Raw genomic sequence first — 21,335 nt, 5'->3', positions numbered from 1 at the left:
CACAAACCTACATATTCCCCGAATAGAACATTTTAAACATATAACACAGCAGTATCTATTAAATGAAACATATTTATTCACCATTAATAAAGCGTTGTATATCGTCAATAAGCTGCGGAAGTTTCTTGGCCTCCAGGACCAGGAGTTTCCTGTAGGGCGTCATCACGGCATCGCCTTCCAGCCAATCGCCAGACATGCCCGAATCGGTCTCAGAGGCCACGGAATACTCGAAGGAGAACTTCGCCCGATCCGAGAGCAACTCATCCTCAGCGTTGGTGTAGTTGTCCTCTGCTGGTTTTCCCTTCTTCGCCTCTTTCCTATAGAACTTAACCAGTAGAAGCAGAGTGCCAAAATCGAACTTCATTTTCTTGGCCTTGGCGGCTTCGATTTCCTGCTGCAGACTCTGAAGCAGTGGCACGGAGATCTGGGCTGGGATGTTGATAAATCGCTCGTTTATCAGGAATCCTACATGGTGCTGCTCGCTGTCCAGAATCTCCCTCAGCTGCTGCTGAACTTCCTGAGAAGCGTGCGTCTTGGCGCGATCAAGTATGTAGGTTCTCAACTGGGCGATGCTGGGTTGATCCTTCTTGGCGGTCAGGTTCAGCACAGAGGTTATTCCAAAGACAGTTCCTTCCTCGACCATGTTGTCGTCGTCCGTTTCGCTCTCGGCTTCCTCGTCGTCGCACTGGCAGATCACACTGCCTATAAAATTTTGGGCTGGAAACAAATGAAGTTGTACTGTTACTAGGATAAAGTTCAGTACCTTGGAATACTCACCTATTATCAGATCCGCCATTTGGTTGCAGTTGATGTGGGCACGAAGGAATAGTCGCTGCAGCAGTTGGGAGATTCCCTGGGCATCGGGATCCACTGGAGCGCGTCCCTCAAAGTCGATTTCTACCTCCTAATAGGGTATTAACTATAAAATACATTTACGTTCAACACTCAGGCACTCAGTTTACCTCGTTTCCTCTATAGGCGTCTGGATGCGGTTCGTCGTCGTCATCATCCTCGCTGGAACTGGAGTCGTCCTCGTTGGGGTCCACCTCCATGGTATTCAGTTTTTTTTGCTTACTAGCAGACATTTTTATGATTTAGTAAGCGAATTTGAGTTTGTTTCGCTTTCAATAAAAATATAATGCGGCTTTAACAGCTGTTTATCGTCCACACGTGTTGCTTTGCGTTACCAACTATAACGCACTGGGCTGTTAAGTGTTACAGAACTCTGTAAACAAACAACGTTAACAGACGTTATAAAATAAACTGTACAGCGAAGTATGATTACATTGTTCCAGTAAATAATAGTAAAGCAATTTAAATTGCACAAGTTCCAGAAAATATGATCGGTCTTTTAATGTCAAAGAATGGGAAAATGTTAGCTTTTTATGCATACTCAATGTAATATATGAATCGTTAATTAAAAATACATAGGCTATGACGAGCAAACAACGAAACAAGAGTCAAAATCACGTCTCTATCTCCATCTCCTTTTCTTTTTTCTCGATATGACTGTTGTCCTCGATGGACTCAATTTGAGGTAGACCTTCCTTCTTGGCTTTTAGACGCTCCTTATACTGCTCCTGGGTTAAAAGACTCGCCTTGATGGCATCGCAGTTTTCGATTTTGGGCAGAAGAATGGCGAAGTAGCCGGCTCCCTCAGGCAGTTGCTCCAGAAGCTTTGGCTCCTCCACTAGGGCAGTGTTTACCTCCACCAGCTTGCCCCGAATGCAGCTGGGCACCTTGTAAGACTCCCCATTTGCCGTGGTGACCAGTGCGAGGGTGGACTCTGCCTGTAGGATCATTCCGCCCTTCTTGCCCTTGCCCTTGACCACATTCTGGCTGCGATCTACGTTCCCTATATCGAAGTTGACCGATGAGATGCCCTGACCTAGCGCAGGGTGTTCGGGAGCCAGGCAGATTAGGCAAATGCGATTGGAGTGGTAGAGCACTTGGTAGGGAACATCTCCCTTGAAGTAGTAATATCTGGTAAAAAAGCGATCCACAACGCTGGGGTAATCCTCCTGGAAACCATCGGTAATGGGAGTTACGAGCTTCCCACAGATCTCCTGCTCCTCTTGCTCGAAGTAGAACGGTTCCAGCGGATCTTCTGGCTGTACTGGCATTCTGGTAGATTTCTTTCCTTTAGTTACTTTCCTGCTGGAGCAACTTTTCCTTGTACTTAGCCTGGCTTTCGCGGGCTTTGGCGCGATTCGCGGCGGATCGGGCGATTCTCTCGCCTTTTAGGCACTTGACCACCTTATCGTCTATGGAGTTGCACACGCCCACAAATTTTGCGAAGGCGTTCTGAAAGCGGGATACCTCGTTTAGTACCCATTCTCGGCATATAACTTCCTGGGTACTTACATTTTCGTGGCAGGCCTGGAGTTCCTCGATCAACTTGTTGCAAGCGGGCGTGTGTAGATGGGAGGCAAGATCCGTATGCATTTTCTACTGATTCCGGCCGGGTTTATTGCCTTTCCACTTTCCTGATTCGCGTGTGTTGTCAAATATTGTTAGGTAATTTTAACATATGTTTTAACAGAATAGTTTCGTATTCATATGGTCACCCTGCGAGCATAACAGAGGCCAGCTTTAAGCCAAAAATACTAACGGAAATACCAAATGTTAAAATCTTTAAAAAGTACACTTTGATAACGGTAAATCATAAACAAATTTACTTGTTCTCTGGAGATGATCTCCAAACGATAGGAAATGATTGTAACATAATTGTATTATAAATCCAACCAAAATTGTTATTTATTTAGTGCTATAAACAAAATGAATTTTAAAAATCCACTTTTAGAATAAAGTTACCTGATTTTGAATAATAAAACCATTGATTGCTTGGGGTTTTCTGTTGTTTTTATTTATTTGTGTATTTCACCCGCTCTCACAGTTCATTTTTTACATAGACTTTCAGTGTGTAAAATTGGTTATTTGTATTTTATGTATAGGAGCTGCTCTCGCTCGTCAACAATTTATTTGTTCTATTTGAATAGGTTAAATTTTTTATTATCGTCTTCACTGTTTGCTTTTATCAAAAAAGTCTTATAAGCTACGAAAATCGCCAGGGACAGAAACAAGAAACCAAAGAAATTAAAACTTTATGAAATTCCATTTGCTCAAAACTCAAATATCAGATCTCAAAATCAAAACTCTGCGCTGTTGTCCACTACTATTCGAGGAAAGAAAAGATAAAAAAATAAAACCGGGCACTTGGGAATTATAAGGTGCGGTTTGCCAATAAGGGTTTGGATTTCCTGGGTTATGTTGTGGATTAGAAGTTGTCGATGGTTCGTCTACTAGTTATTGCTCTCAGTTTTGGGATAAGTGCTGATCTACTCGCCTAGAAAAGACTCTATGTTCCCTCTCTACTTGGATAAATATAAAAGTATTTAGTGTGTGTGTGTTTTGCTCTCTATATTGAATTTGATTCCCTCTCACAAAGCTCTCAGTTCGGTTAAGTTGTAGTAAATTAAATGAAAATAAAGATCTCCTGCAGGGCGGTTGAAATTGAAAGTTCTCCAAAGCAAAAGTAGCTTTTTTCAAAACGCTCATGCCTCCCTCTCCTTCATTTTGCCCTCTCTCTCTCACACTTTCTCCGGCTTTCTCTCTCTTTAGCTAAGCTATACCTCTCTCTCCTCAAACAATGTCCTTGTTTTTTGTCTTGCGCTGTTGTTCTCTACCGATTTCTGGGGGTTCTATAACATTTCTCCCTTCTCGATATTAATTCCCTATAGACGGTTTCCGGTGCCGATGTCACATGCTCTCTCTATCTCTCACTAAAACAAACTAAATGGCAGGTTTTCCCCTCTGGGAGGAGCCAACACCTCAACTCGTCCTCTTAGGATCGGCCTGGTTTTGGGATCCGTCCTGCTGCTGTGCCTCAATGGCGGCCAACGCAGCCTCGGACATCTTCTTGTACTTGCCGGCCAACTCGGGCAGTTCGTAGGCAATGGCCAGATCCAGTTTGGTGATCGGACAGCCGCGGAAGTAGGTGCAGGTGTCCCTCAGCTTCTTGAACTCGTACAGCGGGTTCAGGCGGAAGAAGTCTCGGTAGACTTCCGGATCCGGAAGATCGTAGCGCGAGATGTTCGTCAGCGTGGAGAGTCCCTCGTAGATGTGGTAGTTCTGCGGATGATCGATGATGTCATCGGCGATGCGCTTCTTGTTGCCAAACAGCGTCTTGTGGTTGTTGAACGTGTTTAGGTAGCAGTCCACCATCTTGGCGTGGTTGCGCACGCGCACCTGTAGATGCAAGTGGTAGGACTCATTAGAGTGCTTGTGAAATGGTTTTTGGTCTAGAGCACTTTGGCAATCAGAACTGAAGCTGTTAGTTATAATTTAATGATGTAATGTTAACATTACCCAATAGATTCATAGAAATGTAATTCAACTTTTTTCATTAAAGTCTACTGTGTTCTAACTTTTCATAATATTGTAACATGATTTTATAACGAAGTTATCGTAAATATCACGCATACGCCCGAGTACTCACCGCAAAACGACGGGCGCTCGCGATCTTGTGCTCGATGCGCTTGTCGATCGCTGTGCGCAGGTCGCGCAGGAAGGCGCGCTCCTGGGCGAGCAGCAGGCGGGCGGGAGCGCCATCCTGGTAGGGGTGGGTCCACAGCGAGGTGGTGTACATCAGCGGTGGCTGGGCGGAGGACATCAGGGGCGAGATGTTCCAGATGAGGGCGCCCTGGACGCGCAACAGCTCCTCCGGCTTGACGGTGTCCGCCTTGTTGAGGATGATGCGCGTCTGGTACTCGCGCCCCTTCAGCTGGTCGAGAATGGCCTCCGTTTCGGGGCCCACATCCAACTTGGCCGGGTCGTAGACCAGAAAGATGATGTCCGCCCGATCGATGAACCACTGGCAGGCGTCGTTGAAGGGGAAGACGCGGGACACTTGCTTGCGCACCTCTAGAATGCCGGGTATCTCGACGATGTTGACCTGAAAAATGCAACGCCAAGCGCTTAAATATAGTAATTCTCAGCCTTTTTAGCTTTGCTGTCTGTGTATCTGTGTACTCTCTGCCCTGTTCCGCATCAATTTATTAATAACGAAATTAATGCCCACAGCCTGTGTGCTAAAAGCTATAAATTCCGTTTGGCAGTTGGCCAGCTGTTTGCAGTTTCCCAATCGACGGGCTGCTGCCCTGGGCGACAAGTTAATGCTTGGCGGCGCCCAATAGCACCTCTCCCTGATCTGCCCTCCCAGATATGTATGTATATGTATACGAATGTATGGCCTACCTTCTCGAGGATCTTGCTCTTCATCTTCAGACCCCGCAGACGCTCCTCCAATCCCTGACCGAACTTCTGGAGGCCGGCAAAGGTGTAGTCCGCCGCCAGTTGGGTTCCGTCCAGAACCTCCGTCTCATTGCCCCACATCAGAATGTTGAAGTAGGCCGGAGAGGGTTCAGCACCTGTTGCGGATCAACAAAATATAGATCCAAATGTTTAATAGCTTATTTTGCCTTTTGTAGAGGGAAAATTGTATACAAATAATTTGCAGCCGCACATTCCAAATATAAACTGTTGTAAATAAATTGCAAATTGGATTTCTAAACGGATTTTCTTAAAATATTTTTGAGCTACCATGGAAATATAAAACTTGAAAGAAAAATTACTGTACATATTCAAGGAAGGATACAAATTTAGTGGCTTTTTATGAAAATGAACTTGAAGAGTCAAGTTTTTATACAAAATCTTTTCTTTTTACATCAATTAACTATTTGTTGTGCTACCTACCGGTTCTCAAAGAGTTCGGCGTGTACTCGTTGTCAGTCAGATAGTTAAGGATGGACGACTTGCCGCCGGACCAGGGACCCATGAACAGAATCAGGGGCTTGGAGAAGATCTCGGGATCGCTAAAGTGGCGGTTGCTCAGGTCGCGGTACTTATACAGGGTCTCCAGGGGCTTGACGGCGTTCTCGTAGATGCGCTTAATGTCCCGCAGGATGATCTCGGCCACATTGTCGGTAGCCTTCTCGCGGGCATTGAACTCCTCATCCAGCTGCAGCAGTTCGGTGATGTGCTGACGACTGCGGCGGTTCTCGGGAATGTGTCCTTCCTGAAAACGAATTATCCGTTAGCATGAATCTATATAAAGATATATAGAGATTTACCCAAAGAAGCTCATCCTCTGGCTTGGTGTCATCATCATCATCGTCATCATCAGCGGCTTCTTGTTCGGCATCGACCTGTGGGGCGTCATCCTGAGCTTCCTTTGATTCCGCGACATCTTCCTGGACAGCTTCGGGTTCTTTGGGAGCGGCTTCCTGCTGCACAGCTTCCTCCTCAGCCTCCTCAACAGGTGCTGGCTTGTCCTCCTCCTTCACTTCCACAGACTCGGCCTTCTCTTCTTCCTGCTGGACTGGTTCGGGTTCGACTGCTTCCACTTCCGGCTCCGGCTCCGGCTCCGGTTCCTGAACAGCTTCCTGCTCGGGCTCCTCCTCTTTCACAGCCTCGACTTCGGCTTCCTCTTCGGCAGGTTCCTCCTTGACGATTTCCTCCTCTACGGGGAATTCTTCGGCGGGACTTGGTGGAGCCTCAATGTCCAAAACGGGTGCAGCATCGACTTCACGTTTGCTTCGCTTCTTGACCGCCTCCTTGTCATCCTCATCATCATCGTCGTCGACATCATCATCGGCGTTCTCACCGCTATCCTTGTGGTCGTGCTCATTAGGAACTCCATCGCCATCAATATCACCGTCGTGCACGTTCAGGATGCCATCTCCATCCAGATCGTCATCCTTTTCATTTGGCACACCATCACCATCAAGGTCTTCATCCTCTGAAAACGGGAAACAGTAACATTAATTAAGAATTTTAAATTAATCCTTAGACAAGATATACGTACGAGAATTGTTGGTACCATCGCCATCCAAGTCGTCATCCTTTTCGTTCTTAACGCCATCTCCATCAATATCTTCGTCCTCTGAAAGTAAACAAGTTTATAAAAAAAAATAATATTAAATATTTCTAATGAGCATAATGTTATAAATATTCTTACCGTGATTCACTTTGCCGTCTCCATCCAGATCCTCGTCTTCGTCATTTTTCACTCCATCACCATCGAGGTCTTCATCCTCTGTACATTCAAATGTATAATTAATGTACAGCCTTTAATAAAACGTCGTTTAACCCACCGTGATTTATTTTTCCATCACCATCGAGGTCATCATCTTCCTCGTTGGGCACACCGTCCCCGTCGAGATCTTCGTCCTCTGAAATGTTTCAAAAAGTAATGAGAAACTGAATAAAAACCAAATTTCGTCCATAAAAAAGCTAAGCTGCTAAAATCAAAAGGACCAAAGCGCAAGTTGCTACTACCTGAAATCATAAATGTTGATAGTCTAAGCAAATGAACAAAGAATTATATCAAAAACAAATAAAACTAAAAGCTATATATAGACAGCATGTAGTTTAAGCTATATAAGTGATTAAATATAATTCATAGTCCTACCATGATTTGGAGTGCCATCACCATCTAGATCATCATCCTCTGTGGGATAAAATCGTAAATGAGAGGATTATAGATTAATCAGGAGTACCAGCTTGCTCACCGTGATTCGCCTTGCCATCGCCATCGATGTCTTCGTCTTTGGAGTTGGGCACACCATCCCCATCGATGTCCTCGTCTTTGGAGTTGGGCACACCATCGCCATCAATATCGTCGTCATCTTCATTCGGGATGCCATCGCCATCAATGTCATCATCCTCGTCGTTCGGTATGCCATCTCCATCGATATCATCGTCCTTTTCGTTCGGAATGCCGTCCCCATCGATATCATCGTCCTCGTCATCGGGTATTCCATCTCCATCCAAATCGTTGGCACTTTTCGCGTCCTCTGTGGAATCCAATTCGACAGTTTCAATTTCAATCGTCTCTTTCTCATCAACAGTAGAATGCCCACCATCATCGTCGTCATCGTCGTCGTCCCCACGTGGCTGATCGGATTGCAGTTCTCCAGATCCATCCCTGACACCATCTGAAATCGTGTGAGCACTCCGATAAATAAGCACAAAATTTAATAGCCAAAAGGATTTTCATTTAATTTTGAAACGACATGATTTTGATTTGAAGGTACATTTAAATTGGTCAATTAATAAAATTTATTATCATGGATGTATGCTGATGGCTGAGTTTTATTTTTAAATCCTATAAAAATTAGGATGAATCATTTAATTAAAGAGTAAATTTGAAAAATCTTATTAATATTTCTTAAGATAGCAGATAGATTATCGTATAAAATCCTTAACATACTTAGGAGAGCCCTTACCTGTTTTCAATTCATGAATAGCCTTTTCAATGTAGGGTCGACATTCTGATTCGCTTGGTCCGACATCGGCATTGACAAACCCAACTGAAAATCATGGAGGAGAACATGACAGGTCAATTTGTAATACGAGTATATCCAAACATATAGCCCAGAATTATGGAAGCCCAAGTTATTTTCAACCCGCCGGCCAAGAACAATGGTCGCACTTTCTCGGTTTGATGTCAGCGCCACCAACGAGGTCATTCTATGTGCCCAAACTTGACATTATTTATGGTACTCGTCGAGTGCAAACATACACACTCCGGAATATATGTGGCGGATTTATGAATTTTATTTTTAAAAGATGAAAACTCAAACACATTTCGCCAGCTTGTGGATGAGTAAATTTCTATACCATTCAGTTGGCTGCTCGCCCACTTTGGCCTTACTTCTTCAGTTTTTGTTTCTCTTGGCCACCTTACTGCTCTGAAAAATCCGGATGCGGGGGCGTCCCATTTGCAATGGAACATTCTATTCTACATCCTCAGCATTTGCTTTTTGGTAATGGAAGGTCGCGTTTTGAGTGATTGGTGGACTGAGCTGATGGTGAGGTCGCTCGGCTAATTACTTTGGAATATTCAGGCAGTTGGGACAAGTGTCTGCTAGAGGTCAGCGCATGTTCGTACATATATCTGCCAACAACCTGAGCCCAATTAATTGCGATTTAAATGAGTTCCCCTATCAGTTTTCAGTGTGCAGTTTGCTTGTCGGCGGATAATTCATTTGATTTATTTCAGGGCGTATGTGGGCGGAAGCTATTTGAGCAATTTGTAATTTCGTATTTTTCATTGCTAACCGCATTGATAGAATTATTTATACAAATTTCGCCTGCCAACCGACTGCCTCCTTGCATATTGTGTTTATGTTGCTGCAATCGAGCCCATCCTAACCCACAATATATAGTACACGGCATTTGTGCCGTTGCTTTGCTGTTTTGCAAACTTGAGCAAACCAAACAAAATATACAGAGACATTTCGCACACAGAGACAAGGGTGGGAAAATAGATAGATGGAAAGCACTCGCTGAGCGCAAATAAAATAACTTAAAAATATCTAAATTTAAAAATATTACAAACGATGACAACGAAGAGCGGCCAAGCGGCAAAGCGGCGCAAATTTCTCAGTTCTCCCAAGAAAAAAGGAAAAATCGGCAAACGTTATATATCTGTATCTGTATCTGTGCTGCCACTAGTTGGTTGGCCAAGTCAAGTGTACGGGGCTATACTAATATACCAATGCTCAAATTGTCGTCCACTGACGTTTGCAGACACCAATACCGACCCGAAAAAATAGAGAATGTATAGAGAACGCACAAACTAAGGCAAATATTTTTAAACGTATATATTAATACATATTTTTTTCAGACTCGTTCCTTCTGTTTTTCTTGGCTTTTTGTCTTAAAATTGCATAATGCCTGCCCAGGCTGCGTGAAAAACTGTCAAGATATTTGAAAAGTGCCAACACGCCCTTTTGCCTTATATAACGTGGGAAGGAAAAAGGGTAATACACTGTAAAAAACATTCGAAGTGTACTCACCATTATTGGAAACGGCGATTAACGTTAGTCCCACGAGGAACCAAATGGTTAGCCGCCCCATAATAATCAACACAACAAATTATCCTCGAGTTTCCAGCGTGGTTAGCACTTTAGCCACGTCATAAATCCTCCTTACAAGTTTTCCGTAATTATGAATAATTAGGGAAAATTAGAATTAACACTTTTTCTCGTATTCTGCATATATATGCATCCGCTATATATGCGCTCGTTTAAATGCACTAAATGAAAAGAGTGAAGAATATGGAAAACCAACGATTATTTAAGGCAGGAGAGCCAATGGATAAATGTTGTAGAAAGCATTGGGTATATATAGTATATATATATGTGTGTTTTTGGAAATCTGATGGTTATATATGAGTAGCTGAGTAGGTATTTAATCAAGTTCGCACAAATTTTGTCACAGTTTCAGTGGTTTTCCAATTTTGCACTTGTTCGTTATTTAATTCACTTTGCAGATCGATGGATTTTTATTTAGAATTTAAAATCTTAGATTATTTATTTAGAAAGTTTTCGCGCTGCCGTTAGCAAAATTTAACCAACAATCGTCGGCTGGGTAATCCTTAGTGTCCCTTTCGACGATTGTTAGCTAAATAATTTGCTTATTTCTGGCCGTCGTGGTCGTCTTTTCGTTTTGGTCGTCTGTGCACGTCGTGTGCGTGTCGTTTTTTGAACAGGGCAGCTCGAATTTTCCCAACACCTATCACATCTATTTTCTATCTAGTCTGAATGTCTGAAGGAAGGAAATTTCGGTTTGCCGTACACGAGTATACGAGACGATCTCTCCCGGTCCAAAACCAATTCGTAACTCAACATGCATATACCATGAATTTACCTTGTGACCGCGAAAATTATTCGATTCTGATATTTTCGTAGCACGAATTTTTGTCAAAAGCACACACAGTTGAGTGAGTGAGTGTCTTTTCACATTCGCCTAATGCTCTTTCTATGTTTTCCATTTGAATTTCAATTTCAAAATGAATTTTCATTTTTATTTCGGTTTCCTCTCGCCGGGTGGCGCTCTCTGCCGGGATTTACGGTACAACCCGGCGGATACTTGACATAAACCTAAGAAGAGATTAATGGGTTTTGGGAAGGGGAAATTATTTTCAACATTTCTACAAAATATTTTATCCAGTGAACTGTGATTTTTGACTGATTAGATATTTTCTTAGCTCTAGATCACTTTCTCTCTCGGCACTTTCGTTTTGGAGGAATGTTTAATTATAGACAATGCGGTGCTCATTCCGCAAATTACTCAGAGCATCTTTTGAGCCAAAAAGAATATTTCGAAATCAAAGTGTTGGCCCCTTTGCGATTTGTTTCGTGTCACAAGTGCTTAGGTTCCATTTCCCTCAAGCTCTCCGCACATGAGTTGAGATTATGTTATGAAAACCAAATGTTAGGGATTGAACTTATACATTTCGCTGTACCATTTATCATTGCTCGCTTTTATGGTTGATTGCACCAACAGCTGTTCGTTGGTTGTGTTTCAAGGCTAAAAATCTGGCTGCAACCCGCCTCACTTCGCCGCGGACAAGTGCAAATCTGTCCCAAGTCATTGCGTCTATTAGCCTAATTAGAAACGGCATATCCCCATCGAAAATTGTGGCAGGGCAGGGTGCATCACGTATGCGTAATGGTTATGTAAGACATGATCTGGCTCATCGGGCATTGTTTTATTTTCGAAATTATGGCTCACACATCTATTGAACGGCTCATTTAGTGCTTGGTTTATTGGATTTTAAAATCATATTTATTTTATTGTTTTCGTCTAGTCTGGTGTACTTTACGACCCAAAGATACTATAAATTTCAAATGCTTAAATACCTAGTTCTAAGTGCTACTACAGATATTCCAAACTTATGCTAAAGTTGTCGTTTTAAATAGTTAATACGTATATTTTGGGACAGTTAGCGGGCCTCGTTGGCCTTCTCCTTCTTCTTCATGTGGCTGCAGTAGTAGCGGTCGCTGTTCTCGATCCAATCGCAAACATTTAGGACCGTGTGGAAGGCCGTTCCCTCCTTGCACTCGAATTCGACAGGTTTGCCATGGACACATCGGAAATACTGTTGAAAATGGGAAATATTATTTTTAAATATTTCTTAATAATACAATACATATTCCAAAAAAGGTTTACATTAATCTGTTTGTGTGACTATATTGGGAATTTCAAACTTAAATTTTCAGCAAGGCCGAAAGATACAAACTCATTTTAAGGCAAGAATTTCCTAATTTTATAGTTTGATAACCGAAATTAGGAATCCTAATACCAAATACAATGCGCCGCCTTGAAGTATGCAATACTTTTTTAAGCGAGAAGTTCTAAATTCCTTACAATATAGTCACCCATTACTCCACGTATCAACAAAGGATTCATATCCTAAATACTAACCTTTCGGCAATTGGGATGCGGCACAAAGTCCCTGTTGGTACAATCGATCTCGTTGGGATCGAACTGCGGCCACATAGGCTGCTCGGGATCAACGGGCTGCACTGGATCCACGGGATGAACAACTTCCTCGGGCTCCTCAGTGCTCTTTTCCGGCGCGGGAGTGGTTGTTGTGGTGGTCGTGGTCTTCTTTGGCTTTTTGGGCTTCTGAAAAAATGGCATTATAAGATGATAATAAAGTAAATGTTTATTTCTTCTTTTTGAGTAATTTGGTACCTTTGTGGTTGGCTTCTGAGTGCTACTGCCAACAGTTGGAACAGGACCTGGAGCGGATGTTGGGCTTACAGGACTTGAAGTTGGTTTCGGTTTTGGTTTTGGTCTTTTGGTAGTGCTCGAAGTTGGTGCTACCACCGCGCCCTCATCCGCATTTGGTGGTGTTGCTGGCGGCTTTGCCCACTCAGGCTGCAAGCGATTTAAGCTCAGTTATTTGATCATTTAATAGCTATTGAGATGGTTTTACCCTTGGGGTTGTCTCCCTTGTAGGCTCCGGAACCCGATAGTTTCTCATGTTGTCATACAGGATCTGTGTTAGGCCGTTCTTCTTGCCGCACATCCCATGGAAGTCGTCCATATCTATGGCCCAGGTCATGGCACCAGCGTAGCCCCTCTGCTTGATAAAGTCCATCTTGATCTGGATGGATGCCTCGTTCTCGTAGCCCACCCACTGAGTGTCCTTGTAGGTGTAGGGCACCATGCCAGCGTCGTCCCACTCCACCGTCCATCCCTTGGACTTGTCCATCACCTCGGTGCAAATTTCGTAGTAGGCCAGGAAGCCGCTGGCATTCGTGTAGGGACCTGGCGCTCCGCCGCCCGCCTCCTTGTTGATGTAGGTGCCCATGTTGTAGTTCTTGTTCGAGTTGCTCAGCGTGAAAGTCCGACCGTAGAAGGGGACACCCACCACCAGTTTGTTGGCCGGGCAGCCCATCTCCTCCCACAGCGCAAGGCCGTCGTTCTTGAATGGCGACGCTAATTAGTTTGGCACCAGAATCGGAATCCTCCCCATTCTCCCCACATGGTTTTTCTTATCACACTCACCACATTTAGTTTCTCGTAGGCGTATTGGTCGTGTTTTCGCTTATACAGTGGACTGTGCACATCGGCGAATCCGGCCCAATTTCCGCGCAGGTCATAGGTCATGGCGTGAATGGCATCCAGGGATCTGCAATAAATCAAAGCAAATAAAAGTCTCTGACGGGATATGGGGAGTTAGCCAACTTTAAGCTTTATTAGCTATTCAGTAAATTACATTAACTATTTCCAACTTTTTCTGCGAAAATATGATAAATGTATTGTTATATATATCTAATGGCCGGTTTCAAATACTTTTAAAGCAAAAAGAAAATAAAAAGGGGTTCAACTTACTCGCACAATTCCGGAACGTGGTAACCTTCGTTGAGCCGGAACTTGGCAACCGGCACCGCCATGGTGATTTCCCATCCGCGACCCTCGCGATCGAAGGCACGTCGCAGTTCCTGAACGAAATATAGGAACTTGTCCTTATCGCCATAATTTCCACCGCGATCCGTGGCTCCTGGATATTCCCAGTCCAAGTCGAATCCATCGAAGTTGTACTGCTTCATGAAGCGTACCACACTGCGTATGAAACTCTGCCGGCGATCGCGAACAGCCACCATTTGTGAGTATTTGGAGCCACCTTCGGCCCAGCCACCTACTGCTATCTCGAGCTTCACATTGGGATTGGATTTCTTCAATTGGGTAAACTTGCTGAAGCCTCCCTGATCCACATCCAACTCAGGATCAATCACCAGCACATCCCAGCCCTTATCGTTAACACCAATGAAGGAGTAGATGATGTGGGTGCACAGGTCGGCGGGCACATCCTCCAATCCATAGCGTCCTATTCCAGGTCGATACACGGCCCAGTTGCTGAAGTAGCAGACGATGCGGGAAGGCTGATCACTGCCCGCAGTGGAAGCTGGCCAGGAGCACAGCACTCCCAGGAGTAGGAGCGGAAAATACCGGACTAAAAGGAGTTGTGGAAACCAAATAGAGAAGGTAAATATATATTAGCTGGAAGATACGGGTGTGCACTCCTTAAAAAATAATAAACCAAGTAAGTATATTGGTTATTTTTAGCATTTCATCCTTGTGCTTTTCAGGAACACTATAGCTTGTTAAGTTGTTTTTGTTTTCGAATAAAAGAATCGTTAAAGCCTCTCCCGTTGCCCGTTAAGACTTGTTTTCGAGATCGACGTGACGCGCATTCTTAATTGAATGTAGTTCGAGTTTCTTATCGTTCCAGTGTTAGGGCTTATACTTTTGGACCGGCTAAGGTTATGTGTCCATAACGCTGCACGCCTCAAGTTCATTCACCGATTTGCACTTTGTATGCACGCTGCGGCTTACCCATTTCTAAATGCTCCTCCACGAAACGACGATCGGCGAAGAATTGAATATATAGCTATGTATATATAATATAGTGAAATCGGGGGAATCTCGAGAGTTCTGCGTGCGACGCGCGTTTGGCGTCAAATGACAGTCGAGCTCTCGATCGGCTCGACTTTTATAGTGGGAGGCGGTCTGGAAACACTCTTTTTTGCAGTCCGGTTCTTGGATTGCGCCTTTGTTCCTGCGTAGAGTGCGTGAGAGGTGCGATTCTCCGAAGAATCGCGACTTTACGGGAATGGTCGAGGTGGTCGAGGGGTGGGGCAAAGTGGGGCTTTTGTTTTGTTTCTGCTGACTGACTGTGCTCATTTCCAGATCGGTTTAGCTGGTTGGTTGTCTTGCCACTTTCTTTCCGATTGTTTTGCATTCGCATTTTGTGTTACTGTCACCCCCTGCCGTTGTTTATGCTCTAGAATTACCATATATTTCAGACAGGCAGCCCTAAAAGAAGATCCCTGTAAGTGGCCTGGATATGGTTACGCTGTGCGCATCCAGACTTCGCTGGCCGATTATAATGGTAATGGATAGTATAATGGATAGATAAGTTGTGGTTTGGCTAGCAACTTTAATGTCGCTTTAATGTATAAGATAGAATGGTGCCTTAGGTCTAGGTCGTCAGCCGATGCGTATGTCGATGGCCAAGGGTGCCTCTCCGGTGCTGGAAGAGGAGGGTGCCAAGGTGGTCGACCTGGTGGTGCTGGTGGTTGTCGTGGTGGTGGTTGAGGAAGGGGTAACTGGAGCTGTGGGTGCTGGAGCTGCGGGTGGTGGAGCTACGCTGCTTGAGCTGGGTTGCCTTGGGAGCTCCTTAGATCCCCCTTTGTTTTCTGAAAAAAATAAGTGCATATCTGAAGTGATGATCTGAAGTTTAAATGGCTTTGTAAGTTCCATATAACCTGTCATAAAAAAAAATGTAATTTATATATACTAAACAACTAACTATTATTTGTTAAATATTTGTTAATATTATTATTATATTTGTTAAAAAAGTTTAGGTACAAAGTTGGATATTTTTGACGAGTAAAAGGTTGATAAATACAAATGAAGTATGTTTACATTGCCATTAAAATAAAAATAAACACTTCGCGCATATTTACCCTAAAAACGTGACAAACATTGTTATCAGAGAGATAGGAAAAGAAAGCTGTGGACAAACTTGAAAAATAAACAAGGATAGGAGGAGTCCCAACAATATGCAATATACCCCTTGAACTACTCTGACCCGAATTACTTTATGTATCTACCTATTTACAACTAACAACATACAAAAATATCTGATACCTCCAGTTTTGATGCATACTAGAAATTAGTTATTCGATTGCCTTGCAAGTTTGTACAAAAAGAATACTAACCGTTTAAGGGCTCCAATGGCGCTTTAAAGGGACGTTGGTGCTCCTCATAGTCCGGAGCACCAAAGGCATTTGGAAACGGTTGGAAGTCATGTGGCTCGAATCTGTGGTGGTGGCCATGGGGAGGTGGTCCTCCGTGCTCAAATCCAAACCCGAATCCGCCAGGGTGATGGCAGTCCGGACCCGGAGAATGGTGATCCCAGTGCCGCTTGTGGTGTCTGTGCCCGTGGTAATTGCCGTCCTCATGATGGCGACGATGCCGATTGTGCTGGACGTGGACCTGGCTAACAACGGGCGCCGATGCCTCGGCCAATAAATCTTGACTGGTGAAGGCACTGAAAACCGGAGCAAAATAACAGAGGGAAAAAAACCAGGTGAAGTGAACAAAATACGGGACTAACAGATACGGATACTGACGCATTCTCGATTCCTGGGAACGGAGCAGCCTGGAGGAGCTGCAGACTCCGGGCGCTTATCACAGCGAACAGCGCCAGCTGCGTGAAATATGCGATTGAAATGGGGTTTAGTTGTGGTTGGGTTGTGGCCATGAATTTACGGGCTCTGGACTTACACGGGCGGCAACTGAGGCTAACATACTGGTGCTATTCTGGGTCCCTTGGACAACTGCACTAGTTTAGCCGTATATCTTTCTTGAAACGTTTCGCCTCAACCTCGCTCTTTAGCCGCACAATATCGACTAAATCTCGCGGGACGACTCACTTTATTCCGCACAATTAATACTTGGACAATGTCGCATGTCGGGGTTTTTATCTGCTACTCCCTTACTCACTCAGATTTTGAGTTGCTTTTGTGCGCATCATCGGCGCTCAACGCCATAAACCTGATCGGTTAATGATAATTCAGGTTTTTCATACCCCCTACCAATTTACATACGCCACCACGTTCATAGGTCGCTCGTTTCTTGAGCATATTGTAATTAGTCGGGCCTGCAATGGCCAGATGTAGGTAAGAAATGGCTGCAAACGTACCTTAATTGCCAGTTAATGTGACAAAATGTTGTTGTTAATTTTGCGGTCGTCGAATTGAACCCCATTCAGAGTGGTGCGACAGTGCAAAAACCTCACAGATTAACGTGTGTGGCCCTAATTGTTAGCAAATACACTTGGGAAAATATCTGTTCTATAATTACTTGAGAACTTGTAAAATAAGAGCCATTTACCTATATATTTATGTAATAAATTAAAAGTAATGATTGTAAATCGAAATATTCTTTCCATAAATCTAATTTTACTTTTTTTAAAGACTTGCCTGAAAATGTAACATTAAAAACATCATATCTAAACAGTAAAAATGAAGCAATTTCTTTGAAACTTTTTGAGTGCATTAATTATAGCGCAGCCAATTCGGCTATCACTAAACCACTTGTGGGCGATCCCCTGAGCCACAAGAGTCACGATTATGCTAATGTGATATCGGGCTGTGATAAGACTCTTTTAGAAAGTTATCGAATGCTCCACATTTCACCCGATATGTCTATGAACACTCCCACGCCCGTAGAGCCAGCTTTTACGTCGATTTCTGGGTCTGTTTGTCATTCCAGAGGCGTCGCACCGGAATACAAATCAAAGTAAATATTTAATGTTGAGCTGTCGGCGGCTGGACTCATTGTGATTCACGGCGGTGGAGATTCCGCCCCCTAGCATTGATCTTGAATTTGGCCGGCAGCCGGCAATTGGCAGCGAGATTCGTCATAAGGCTGGGCAGTAAGTGACCAGCTAGTTCCTGTTCCGTAAAACCTTCGTGATGTTACAATGGAAACAATGGCGCACTTGAATTTTCAACTATAATCTTTATTGATAACATTTCTCGGTCGCAGTTTATCGTCTTCAACTCTTATCATATTATGACGTACAGTTTGTATGTATGTATATGTTTATGTATATCTATATATATATATGCAATAAATATTTGTTGAGTGTGTTCTTGTTATATAATGTTTTTCCCTCCACTTTCGGTTTCTGGGATGTATGCGTGCCTATATGCCTGGTGCAGTAGCAATTTAAAGCCGACATTCTACATATCTGACAGTATCTATATATATATATATATACTTTGACTTTGCTTAACTTCTTCTGTGGGTGCGCAAACTTAGGAGAAAACTTGAGAGCAAATAATTTACATATACACATCCATATAGCACCGCGAAATGTACAAACAACTTGTGTGGAATCATTGGGAACTTAGGAATAATGATAAAAAGAACTTTAAACCATACGTAGCAAATAGATAATAACAACTAAGAGCTAAGAACTTAAAATTTATTTTTGTACAATTTTGCAGGGATCGTTTTCGTCTAGATTATCCTCTCTATTAACATTTTTTACGTCGTTGTTCTTTCGGGTTAGTACGATTATTATTAGTATGTATAATTGTGAATAGAGCTATGCGAATTTTCAATAACTTTTGAAGTTTTCATAGACATTAAATTCAACCAGCGATTGCGTATAATTTTATCCATTGACTTGTATTGCAATTTCATTTTTAAAAACATTCATCAACATGATCAAATATTTGATTTCAACCGCTTTCCTTTTAATTGCCTGGCTAATTGACCTACATTTAAATAATTATGTGTACGTTTGTGTATATTGATAGCATTATGCTCGTTTAAATATGTATAGCTTTAAATTAATATATGCATGTCGTAATTCAGCGTTGCCTTTTATATGTTCTCCTTTCAATACAATTCAATTATATTTCCTCAGTTGTGTATTCATATTAGTCCATTACTTGTAATTGTGATAGGTACGTTTGGGAAAATGCTGCAAAGGTTCGAAGTGCATTGAGTGCGCTGTGCGTTCTGTTGGATTCTCATAGTTTTCTCTTTCCAGAGTTTCTGACCTATAGGTATGATGTTATCGGTTTCGGACTTGAGTCCCTAACTAACCTAACTTTGATGCCACTGCTGTTGATCTTAAAAACTTGTTCATATCAAATGCGATAATATTGGCTCCAAAAGTGGTTCAAACAATGTAACTGCTTCCTGGCTGTTTGGTTTTTGTTTGTTCCTTTGTAGAGAAAATGCGCTACTCTCGAAAAGTCCTTTCCAAAAGTCTTTGAAGTTATTGTATTAGTTGTCGTGAATGAGTTTTGACCTGCCACTTTCCTCTACTCCTCTAGTCCTCTACTTTGTAAGCCCTTCAGGAACGTATTTGATTCGCCTCAACTCCGATTTAAATCGCACATATGTAATTGGTGACCCTATACCCAAATCCAATTTTCTACAGTTCAAGAACGCTCGCTAATTGTGTGTAATTGATATCGTTTAAATGACTTGTAACACGCTTACAGTGATATGTTGAATCTTTGATTTCCATATTGTATATGTTGTATATATATAATAATATGCTTAGTATCATTTACGCAATAACAATCGTCTCGCAAAAATTCGTTTCTTTCTTTTTGTCCCCACCCTCTGACTTTCGATCTTTCGTATAACGCCCCCAAAAAACTCAGTCACATTTAAGAATTGATACGTTTTTCGGTTAAAATTGTTAGCAAATTTCCTAGTTTGATTTTCAAGATAAATGCAGCGGATATTGTGCCTGAATAGTATAATTCGCTAATCGGAGTTAGTTAATTAGTTGACGTGTTGTCGATCGTGTTTAGCTGTAGAAGTTGTCGCGTTGCTGGAATATCGGCAGTGCTTCACTTGGTGACTCCGAACGGTTTTCGTCCTCTTGGTTCGATCTTTCGGCCGCCTTGGACATGGCTTTCTCTGTGGGTCGAAAAAAAGTCAAAGAGTTAGTGCACCAAGTTGAAAATATACATTTTCTTAGACCAAAACCTTCCCAAGCGTGCTGTAAAAATTTGAGTATAGAAAAGAGTACACCGATAACCATTTGGAAGTATATATCGTGTGTGTTGGATTTGTGTCCTTTTTTCGGAACTTTCTTGTTTGGTAGTGTGTGTTGTCTGCTACTCCTGTCTTAGCTGTTTTCTTGGTGCTTTGAGCTTATACTTACTCGATTTATCGCTTCTTGGCCCTTATTGGCAACTTTTATACGCATGTTAGGCAGTGCAGAAATTTAGTTTGGAAACTCAGGCGTTTGCATTTAAAATTATTTTCAAACTTTTGCAAACAATTCTTAAAACTTTAAGCTTCTTTATTAAATTTAATATTTTGCGACAATTACTACCAAAAATGTATTGAAACCTTTTCGACCACCTTTAACTAACTTTAAAAGTCACTGCGAACGACATGGTTCAAATTTCTAGTTAATATGAGTTTAATTCTCATATTAGTTTTTTGAAGTTTAGAAATGGAAAAATTCTTAATAAAACATTTGTTTATATTATTCCTATTATTTCTATAATTTAATACGTATTAATTAAAAATCTTGTTATTCTTTATTTTCCAATGTAGTTGCGCTTTGTTGAAATAATTGAAATCCGTGCTCAGTTTGGTGATTAGCTATTTTTTGTGAAATTTCGAGTGTTTGGTGAGTTTGCGTATTTGTGGATAAGTGGGTTAGTGTAAGAGTGCATTTTTCATTTAGAGCTTATATTGTTTACAATTATATTTATGGCGTGCAGGTTAATTATTTGGCCAATATATTTTTTATCTAGGCTAAGCAGAGTTTTGGGCGTGATTACATATTGCCTGGAAGCTACTCGATTACTGTTTATTTATGAATATGGTATAATCGAAATGAGTACAAACCTGGACTTACGTAATCGTATATCTGTTGTTGTTCTTGTTGTTCTTGTGCTTGTTGTTGTACTTGTTCTTGTTGCTATTGCGTTGCTGTTTATTCTTGTTGTCGTTTTTTTTCTATTTTTTCTGTATTTTTTAGTATTCTTGTTGTGAATTGTTGCGTTTGATTTGGGTGAGTTTTTTATGTGAGTTTAGCATGCTGTAAATCTCAACTTCGCGTGTGTTCTTGTTTGCTGTTATTTGCTGTAGTTACTGTATAGTTAGGTGTATCGTACTAGGTATGCATATACACATATGTATGTTTGGTATGTTTCGAACAACAAAACTCATTTATCGCGTATCGTTATGCGAACCCTCTTAGATTTGCAAAAAACACAACGTGAACAAAAATTAAATGCAATGCATAGGTATGTAAAACACAAAAGGTGAACAGAAACAACTCGACAGGCTACTTGCGAATTAGTTGTGACTAGTGGGATTTCCTAGAAAAATATGCAAAACAAAAAAATAAATAATAACATGGAGAATTAAACGAATGCAAATGCAAAAATTATACAATTATAAGATAAATT

General features: G+C 42.2%; 7 protein-coding genes across 17 annotated transcripts in view; all 7 read right to left on the bottom strand.

The window, feature by feature from the left end:
• Positions 1–54: 54 nt before the first annotated feature.
• Positions 55–1,306, bottom strand: LOC122620492 (protein BCCIP homolog). The gene is made up of 3 exons (XM_043797977.1): positions 963–1,306; positions 778–904; positions 55–717 (listed from the first exon to the last, which is right to left on the bottom strand). Exons 1-3 carry the CDS (start codon positions 1,083–1,085, stop codon positions 74–76), a joined length of 894 nt encoding a protein of 297 aa, XP_043653912.1. The 5' UTR covers positions 1,086–1,306; the 3' UTR covers positions 55–73.
• Positions 1,307–1,355: 49 nt separating this feature from the next.
• On the bottom strand, positions 1,356–2,123 carry LOC122620493 (protein Abitram). The gene has a single exon (XM_043797978.1). The coding sequence runs from the start codon at positions 2,121–2,123 to the stop codon at positions 1,467–1,469; it is 657 nt and encodes a 218-aa protein (XP_043653913.1). The 3' UTR covers positions 1,356–1,466.
• Positions 2,124–2,142: 19 nt separating this feature from the next.
• On the bottom strand, positions 2,143–2,530 carry LOC122620494 (COX assembly mitochondrial protein 2 homolog). Its single transcript, XM_043797979.1, has 2 exons — positions 2,365–2,530; positions 2,143–2,304 (listed from the first exon to the last, which is right to left on the bottom strand). Exons 1-2 carry the CDS (start codon positions 2,443–2,445, stop codon positions 2,143–2,145), a joined length of 243 nt encoding a protein of 80 aa, XP_043653914.1. The 5' UTR covers positions 2,446–2,530.
• Positions 2,531–2,840: 310 nt separating this feature from the next.
• LOC122618789 lies at positions 2,841–10,696 on the bottom strand. Of its 4 annotated transcripts, XM_043795358.1 has the most exons (14): positions 10,645–10,696; positions 9,864–10,102; positions 8,289–8,372; positions 7,923–7,997; positions 7,572–7,856; positions 7,472–7,510; positions 7,155–7,232; positions 7,019–7,096; positions 6,866–6,943; positions 6,132–6,799; positions 5,755–6,076; positions 5,257–5,429; positions 4,499–4,954; positions 2,841–4,248 (listed from the first exon to the last, which is right to left on the bottom strand). In XM_043795358.1, exons 2-14 carry the CDS (start codon positions 9,922–9,924, stop codon positions 3,832–3,834), a joined length of 2,814 nt encoding a protein of 937 aa, XP_043651293.1. In that variant the 5' UTR covers positions 9,925–10,102; positions 10,645–10,696; the 3' UTR covers positions 2,841–3,831. The 4 variants fall into 4 exon arrangements, with proteins under 4 accessions (XP_043651293.1, XP_043651290.1, XP_043651291.1 ...); XM_043795355.1 differs by having other exon boundaries at positions 7,572–7,997; XM_043795356.1 differs by lacking the exon at positions 10,645–10,696 and adding an exon at positions 10,274–10,522 and having other exon boundaries at positions 7,572–7,997.
• Positions 10,697–11,669: 973 nt separating this feature from the next.
• Positions 11,670–15,124, bottom strand: LOC122618790 (endochitinase). The gene is made up of 7 exons (XM_043795359.1): positions 14,701–15,124; positions 13,696–14,317; positions 13,369–13,492; positions 12,794–13,285; positions 12,550–12,735; positions 12,277–12,480; positions 11,670–11,950 (listed from the first exon to the last, which is right to left on the bottom strand). Exons 1-7 carry the CDS (start codon positions 14,702–14,704, stop codon positions 11,795–11,797), a joined length of 1,788 nt encoding a protein of 595 aa, XP_043651294.1. The 5' UTR covers positions 14,705–15,124; the 3' UTR covers positions 11,670–11,794.
• A 160-nt stretch (positions 15,125–15,284) lies between these two features.
• Positions 15,285–16,803, bottom strand: LOC122621478 (histidine-rich glycoprotein). Its single transcript, XM_043799340.1, has 4 exons — positions 16,657–16,803; positions 16,503–16,579; positions 16,089–16,420; positions 15,285–15,563 (listed from the first exon to the last, which is right to left on the bottom strand). The coding sequence occupies exons 1-4, from the start codon at positions 16,678–16,680 to the stop codon at positions 15,355–15,357; spliced, it is 642 nt and encodes a 213-aa protein (XP_043655275.1). The 5' UTR covers positions 16,681–16,803; the 3' UTR covers positions 15,285–15,354.
• Positions 16,804–17,875: 1,072 nt separating this feature from the next.
• The window catches only part of LOC122622010, a 50,054-nt gene continuing 46,594 nt past the window's right edge, over positions 17,876–21,335 (bottom strand). For 4 of the 8 annotated variants that reach the window (XM_043800112.1, XM_043800106.1, XM_043800108.1 and 1 more), the window contains 2 exons: positions 20,770–21,245; positions 19,692–19,824 (listed from right to left, as the gene is read on the bottom strand). In XM_043800112.1, coding sequence (XP_043656047.1) covers positions 21,223–21,245 — 23 coding nt within the window. In that variant the 3' untranslated portion in view covers positions 19,692–19,824; positions 20,770–21,222. Of the gene's footprint in view, positions 19,825–20,769; positions 21,246–21,335 lie in introns of all 8 variants that reach the window. The other 4 variants (XM_043800104.1, XM_043800110.1, XM_043800105.1 and 1 more) reach the window with 2 other exon arrangements.

The sequence above is a fragment of the Drosophila teissieri genome, chromosome 3R (assembly GCF_016746235.2).
Source record: "Drosophila teissieri strain GT53w chromosome 3R, Prin_Dtei_1.1, whole genome shotgun sequence".
NCBI classification, from domain to species: domain Eukaryota; kingdom Metazoa; phylum Arthropoda; class Insecta; order Diptera; family Drosophilidae; genus Drosophila; species Drosophila teissieri.
The sequence above is the reverse complement of the archived record's forward strand: the minus strand, read 5'-3'. Positions and strand labels throughout refer to the sequence as shown.